This window comes from Trematomus bernacchii, unplaced genomic scaffold (assembly GCF_902827165.1).
Source record: "Trematomus bernacchii unplaced genomic scaffold, fTreBer1.1, whole genome shotgun sequence".
NCBI classification, from domain to species: Eukaryota; Metazoa; Chordata; class Actinopteri; order Perciformes; family Nototheniidae; genus Trematomus; species Trematomus bernacchii.
Genome location: NW_022987828.1, coordinates 1,761,791 through 1,769,822, shown reverse-complemented (window position 1 = coordinate 1,769,822; position 8,032 = coordinate 1,761,791). Strand labels below are relative to the sequence as shown.

At 43.1% G+C, this 8,032-nt stretch overlaps 1 protein-coding gene across 1 annotated transcript in view; it reads left to right on the top strand.

Annotated features, from left to right (window-relative positions):
- Positions 1-1,469: 1,469 nt before the first annotated feature.
- Positions 1,470-8,032, top strand: part of ptk7b (protein tyrosine kinase 7b) — a 79,766-nt gene continuing 73,203 nt past the window's right edge. Inside the window, exon 1 of the mRNA XM_034152406.1 lies at positions 1,470-2,042. Coding sequence (XP_034008297.1) covers positions 1,922-2,042 — 121 coding nt within the window. The 5' untranslated portion in view covers positions 1,470-1,921. The remainder of the gene's footprint in view (positions 2,043-8,032) is intronic.

Sequence of the window (8,032 nt, the reverse complement as noted above, 5' to 3'; positions counted from 1 at the left end):
ATTCATGCAGGAGTGTGGGTAGAGAAACGTTTGGATTTTAGGCTTTACAGACCAGTAACATACATACACCTATATAACACTCTACAGGAAGCAGAAAACCCCCCAAAAATTCCATGAAGATAGTCCTTAAATGTCAGTGTTTTAATGAGTGTGGGAACCCTGATGCCTTGCCAAGTTGTGATATATCACGGGTAGAGTTTTCCCTCCTCTTGGTGGAGGTCAGCCCGGGGTTTCTCGGCTCTCTGGTAATCTCTCACTTTGTCAGTGCTTTAATGTGGAGCTTCCACTATTCATCACTTTGAATTTACCGACCGAAGGATGGTTTCGTTCTACAGAGAGCTGTCATGCAGAGTTCATTTTCGAATGAAAGTAATAATGTTTTCTTCTAGCGATTGTACAGCTCATTCCTAAAGCCTTCAGTCCAGTTGCATGTTTCTACCAGACATCTATGTGCCAGCTGGACCAGCAGCAGGGCCCACACACTGTTCTACCACGGTGCCAGCAGGGCCGTCCCCTCAAGGTGACAGTGGGCATGAGGACTCACTGGGTGTGTGCCATGTATTACATGTTGAACTGATACATGTACACAATGTGCTGCTTTGCTGAGATTAATAGAGTAGCTATAAAGCAAGAATAGAAGATACATGATTTCACTTTAACAACATCTGATTCTAATAGCATAAAAGAGATAGTTAGTACCCACTGTGAATTGAGAATTGTTCTTTTTTCATAACAGCCAAAATGGGCAATTTTATTTGGAAATCGCAACAAAATTGAATTATTTTCCAAAAACATTTACTCCACTGACGATATATGCATGCTATACCAATTAAGGCTTGCATGAATTAAACAAGGTTCTGCACATGGAAGTTTACAGATTGAACCAGGGGGTTGCACTGTTGTATACCTTATCCAGGTCGGGTACGGGCACCGGAAGCGGCACTATAGGAAAAGAGAGAATACACGTAAAGCAACATTATAATCATTGCTTGATACCGTACGTTGTGATTTCAAAATAAAATTACATTTACGTTTGGGATTTGTGTCTATACTGCTTCACTAAAAAGAGCTCAACTGATACAACACCAAAAGATAATTGAAACACATATCAATAGCAATGTTAATAACAATTAGAGAAACAATATATATACACAACCAATGTGCAAAATCAAGTAGACTGAAAATTGCACATGCTCAAAAGCTTATGCTAACATTCTCTTTACAGAGCATAGGCCTACAAGTGAAAACAAACTTAACCAATTTAATTATGATGAAAGTAATACAAGTTATTTTTTCAGAAAGTACGGTTGCTACCAGTTTAAAATAACATGTGGAAGAAGTTACACTTTCTTACATTTATTTTGAAAGTCCTAACAGGAAGTCGTATGCATTGTCTCTGCTCGCTTGACGCAGTTGTAAAACATCACACAGGCGAGTGGGAGGAAGCCAACTTGGAAACACCGCGGAGCGAAACTCCCTCTTGTTGCGGACTGAACTGTCCCAGCGGTCGGCGGCTCTGGACGCAGGCAGACGGCAGCAACAAACACCGGGTTGTAATGTACCACTGCGGACTAAATTAACACCAACCCTCTGTCCCGCGAGCTACCTGGAAGTTTTAAACTTCGCTTGAAACTTTCGGCGGGGCTTCTCAGTCTGAACTCGTTAAGTCGTTAGTCTGACCGGCCTGTAAACCGAAGCGTCGGTCCGCACATGTTTCTGCCTTGTTCCTGCTAGTTTCCAAAACAACCAGGTGAACAGGCCGTCTGGCTCCCCCGGGGACCTGCGCAGGTAACACGGGTTAGTTTACCTGTACGCACACGGTGACGCACGGAGCGTTTTTGCCGTTCCCATTTCGCCCTACGGCTCTCTCCCGTAGCAGCCGGAGAACCGCACCGGGGACCCACCGAGCACCAGGACGGTCATGGATCTACCCGGAGAGAGCGAGCCCAGGCGGAGGAAAGGCAGGAGGAACCCCGCGGTGATTACCAGGAGGAACTCACCGGTGGATACCATGTATGCCGTCGGTATTATCTGCCTCCAAGGTTGGTAACACGCTGTAGTATTTCAAGACATCTGTATGCATACGTTTATATTTCTCCTGTTCATTCAGAGGCTGTTAAGCAAGTAAAAACGTTGGAAATACAGACACCCATTGTAGCGGACCCCGACATTGACCCCCATGCTTTTCTTAAGGGTTTGCTGTGGCTGGTTTAAGTTAGTTCATACTGCCTACAATGTGTGAAATATAACATAACATTTCTACACATAGAGAAAGTAAGAGTGACAGCTGCTTTTCTCATTAATTTATTCAGAAAAACTCTTACTATTAGTAGTAGTTTAAAGAGTTTGAACATTTTGTTTGTGGTCAATGGAGGAATGGGGCTCCCCTCCCCCCATTGACCCCAGTTTGGAGGAAAGTATTTTCACCCATATTTATTTCACTCATAGGACTAAACTAGGAACTTGCAAATATATATATAGTACCAATACTATGTGTTTACATATTACAATAGTTTCCCAGTAGTTACATGTATATCCTGGAGCATGGGAAGGGTAGTTTTCCATATATCATAGAAGGCAGCCCTGCCATGTCATTATGTATTCCCAGGAGTATAGTGTCAATCCTCACACAACACATTGGATACGCCATTTCTGATTATCATATTCATAACTCTACTCTGCCTCTCTGCGCCCCATGGATGCATGCTTTCATGGGCGCTATTCATATGCAGAGGGGTGCAGACTAGAGTGCTTCTGCCTGAGTGTTATCCCAAAAGAGAAGAGCCAGGAAAAGACAAATCAACATGACTCAAACGCCCCCCCACATTGTCTAAAGCCTTTTAAAAGTTCATAACCTCGCCTCGTGAGAAGAAAAAGCCCGGAAAAGATCCTTCCTAGTTTGTGCGAGGAATGCTCTTATCCGGCCAAGGATCTGGCTCATTAACTCACCGTTCATCATGTCACAACTAACTCTGTTTTATCTGATCTGCACATGTAGACTGAGACGAGCACAGATTGTGTTTGTGTCTCTGCCTTCAACACACGAGTGATAGCCAGAGTGGCTGAAAAATTCCTTTAAATTGAAGTGTCTGTCGCCCCCCTCCAGCCTCCTCATGGTGCCCACTCTGGGATGAATGTGTCCTCTGTGTGCGGGCAGCAGGGGAGACGGGAGGCTGCTCCGGGTGTGTGTTTATAAAACTCATGAATAGAGCCTAGCCAGGTACTGTCATGACTGCCTCGTGCTTTTAGCCCCCTTCAGACGTGTCCTATTTTTAAAGGGACTTTCTGAATGTGTTGGAAGCACTGCAAGGGTAGGAAATAGCGGTGAATGAGACAACGTTTTTATAGTCTCTCTTTTCCCACATAAAGCTGTCCACACCAAACACTCCACGATTCCGGAGGGTTGTCTGATGTTCAGAATCCGGGCCCTGTGGTCCAATATTTACCCAGATCCTTTTTTATTTTATTTTTAGATGACAGTAATGGTTCTATTTTGCATTTTTGCTTCTCTGCATCTGATCTGGTTTCTATTTGTGGCTGACCAGCGCCATGCCCGACCAGCGCCATGCCCCTGAAGCAGCTCTCAGTAGATGAGAGCTACTTATGGAGTTAATGTCCATAATGTGAATACATCATCTCTCTTCCCATCCGCCCACCCATTCTTTCATCCTCGTCCTGCCGTGTGTTTTTCATTCCCTGATTCATCAAGGCAATCGCATTCCTGAAGTATGAAATAACTGGGCTTATTGCCGAGGAGCTGAGATAGACGAGAAATGTTTAAGAAACATCCTCACACACTCTTCTCTCTCAAAGACCCCCCTCTTTGATCTCTCTGCCTCACCGTGCACATGGAGAAGATCTGCATTTCAGCTCTCCTGGTGCATTAGTAATTTGGATGCCCGTGCTAAAAGTAATATTCATCTTGTGCAATCAGATTTCTCGATAGTGAGTCCTGACTTTATTGACTTGTATGGCTTCCATAACCCGCTGTAAAACAAGACACTGTAACTTAAATGCAGGAACAGCAAACCAGTTATTACATTTGTGTAATGGATCTGTTCGCTCAACAAATGGATAGGGTTTAGCCCTGAAAAATAAGACGTCCAGGAAGTCTGAAACAAGCTCTCCTGTAGTCAAGAGTCGACCCGATTTTTAATAAATGGTGGCTCCAATGATTCTATCCGATGGTCCTAATCTGCAGCATTTGTTTCAGCTCTGAGCAGATACCATGGGGGGTTATTTTTCTCAATATTTTGTTGGCGTGGCCACCCGTCTCAGCTTTATTTTAAAATCCATACGCTTGGCTCTTATTAACCCTGCTGTGCCCGGACCCTGAAGCTGTTTGGCTGCACGCTGATTTGTCAGATTCAGAAGGGATGAGAGCATGATGCCCGAGTAAACACAGAAATATGAGTGGAATATATCGGTTTGCTATTTACAATCCTGCAGTGGACAACAGTCATCAAAATTAAATTGAGTGGATTACAATACAGAGCATGCCATGAGATTGGTTTCCCTCGTACAAAGCTGTTGATGCAGTAAACCTCTGTAGCTACATTCATGCATCATATAGTTTTATCGTATTATAAGACAATTCTAACCCAGATTGATTCTTTCTTTGAAAAGCAGCTCTCACTGTTTCTATTCTGAGCCATCTTTCCTTGATTTCCCCCTTCCATACAAATTGACAAAGATGTATTGTTTTATTCACTACAGAGCTGCAGGGGTTGGATATTATATGAACATCTGTGCTGCACATCATTGCAACATCTAATGCAATCCACTCCAGCAGCTCTGCAATGGGCTCCATCTTGTATCCCCTTTTCTATGGCAGAGTAATGCAGGCATTTATAGATTTAGTCATTTTAAGTATAGTTTGTGAAAATGATGGCGGATATCTCAAGATAAGTCAGGGATTTAACTCCTATCGTGTAATAAGATCTTACGTTATTGTTTTAGTGTATAGATAAATGTTACTTTTAAAAATTGGAATTGGGACAAAAATAGGTACTGGGCTGCACTGTCAAATAGATAAACCTGTTGCTGCGTCACTCGCGTTTATGTCCAAATCCATCAGAAAACCAAGTTATGTTTTAAGCATGAAAGCCGTAGGCCTATAGCTGCCAACTGTTCAAACTGTGATCACCAGTTCAATACATTTTACAAATTCGACTTGGTTTCTATACTTATTTGAACATGTATTTATTTATTTTTAAAAATAAATATATATATATATATATATATATATATGTATATTTTTGTAATTTATTTTTCTCACATTTTTCGGTTAATCGGTTAACCGTTTTTTTGGGGGTCGAATATTCGAATATACATTTGCTTTCAAATTCCCATCCCTAGTTCTCAGTGTGTTTGTGCACATGAGAAAGTTTGACTGGTAGCAAAAGTTGTGCGATTGGGGGAGGATTTCAAGGTCTCCCATGGCTCTAGTTTCTGGTCATTCATCAGACGATGTTTATTCAGGTTTGGTTGAAGCCTTTTGAACTTCAGAGTGCTCTTTTTCACCCAGTCGGCATGTGCAGTTTGCACTCACTCCATCCCTAGCACTCACTCTCTTTTCCCTGGGGAGGATCTTCTTGCACTCCCTCAGAGGTCAGAGCCACGGCTACCCAATATCTCAGAGTTGGGGTGCCTTGTCAGTCCTAAATTGATGCGCCCGTGTCTCTTCGGTTCTCTGGTGTCCAGCCCATGACCCCAAAATTGATATAGGTGTGCCATCTTTAACGATCTAACTGAGGAGTGAGAAGAAAGAAGAAAGAAACATGTCGGGCTTAATTGAAAACATGCGACCTTTAATAAAAATGACTTACTGTGTCTTCAAATTTTAATCAAACACGATGAAAGGTATTCCATTTGGAAGCCACATCTCATCTTTTCTTTGGGGTCAAAAAAGACATTAAAGAATTGCAGAGGAAATGCAACAGAGGGGAAAGGTTGCCTGGATGACATTTTTCTTATGAATAAGGGAAAACCAGCTTCCCGTTAGCTCCATTTTTTATATTTAGCTTGACGCTGGCGTTCCTAAAAAGTGTTGAGTTAAGTTATGGATCAATGGTGGCCAAAAACAACTCTCTCATCAGCCCGAGGGAGAGATTAATGAAACAAAGATGGTTTTGATAGATTATAAGAAATGGTGTCTGCTAATATTTTCCAAGCTGCGGCATTAAATGTTTGGTATGTGCGTGTAGGAAGCGTACCTGCTGATTTGTGCAGGAACACTAAAGCTCATTGATGTTTCTTTGATGGGACTGGAAAAGAACCGACGTTCATCATGACCGCTGGCCCCTGTGGCCCCTGTTGGCTCCTTATCATCCATAAAGCAAAATAAATAAAGGGCTGCGAGGATCGAGCTACTCGCTTTAAATGATGATTACTGCACCTAATGACCCCAGTGCGTTTGCTGTTGTGTATACATGCATGCGCGTTGGCTCGTGTGTTAGGGGTTTAGCTGGCTCTGCTGTTGGACCCTGTGGTTCTGATTGGAGTCGGGCCTTGAAGATATCCGTCTCTTTTTCCTTCTCTGCTCTCATAGTTGGTCTGTTGCCTCTCGTGGTTGCCAGTTTTGTCTGAAGGGATCTCTGTTGTTTATTGACTTGGTGGCTGCTTGCACAGCTCTGTCTCTGTGTGGACTGGAGGAGTGGGTTAGCCCGCACCCCCGATCCACCACTGCGACTACCTTTGTTGTGTTGCGCTGAGCGAATTCTTTTCATTATTTTATTCTGTGGTGTTTCCAATTACTTGCTGCCATGCTTCAGTGGGATATTATGTGTTATGGAGATCAGCATAGGTCTGTATGCTGCTGAGATATTTAACCCAGGAGTGACTCGGGTTGATGGGCTAAGCTAAATGTTAGCCTAACATGTGCTAACGCTTGCTGTGCGTTGGCTTCATCGATTGCAGAATAACAACATTCTGTGTACATGAGAACAAGTTAGCATGACAAAGCTACATTTCTTTGAGAATATTGAGATATTGCAATAGCTTTGAACATGTACCTCTATTGATATTGCAACAATATTGTGAAGTTTAATATTCGTGCTTCAACCATGAGCTAAATCATTATCGCCAATGAAATTGTGACTGTGGGCAAAGGCCAAATTAGAATGAGAAATTACAAAAAGGGTAATAGTATAATCAATAAAAAAAAATCTTTGTCTCAAGTGGTGAGTTTGATATAGACAAGCTTAACTTGTGTAATTGTACTACCTAGCAGTTTAAGATTTTGGAAAACCAATCTAATCCCAAAATACATTAATTGATTTATTTTACTGCCAAAGAGAATCGGGAATGTTCAAACCTGATCTGAAACATCGAAACAGAAAACGCCCTCAATAACGTGTGTGTGATCCTTCAGTAACCTTTCATTATTGTTTTCTCATCAGATGACGTTCCTGTCATTAACTGACTTTCTTTAACCACAGCATGATCTAATCTGCTGTTGCTAGCTACATATCTGCTATTAGTGTAACCCACAGTTTTGTGTTCACTTTAAAGATGATGTTTGACGCTGTGGATATAACCCACTCCGACAGTCATACATCCTTACAATAACTCTCCCCCCCCGCGGGGCAGGTGTGAGGCCCTGGTGAGGGGGAAGCTCGCCTTGTGAGTGAAACAAAATCCCTGTTTTGTTCCCACGTCGCTGCCAAAGCATGCGCAGCGCTTCCACTGCATTCAAATGCATCTGATGGAAACGTGCAGGAATGCTTCATTTGGCGTCAGCCCGTTTGAAGGAGGGCTCGGGGGGGGGGGGGCGAAAAGGAGGGCAGGAGAGGAGAAAGGCGTCTGGCATGCCATTGCATAATCCAAGCAGCCATTAACTCTTTGTGTCCCGAGGCTGAATGAACTCATCATAGCAACGGGCCACAGGCAGAGTGACACCCGGCAGCTCTCAATCAGCCCCTGGCTCCTCCCCACCAGGCCGGCAGGTTTAAACAGGCTGAAAAGGCCTCTGGTGTTTAATGGGAACCATGTTTGATCTTCTAATGAAGGGGGTCAGCTGGCTACAAGTGAC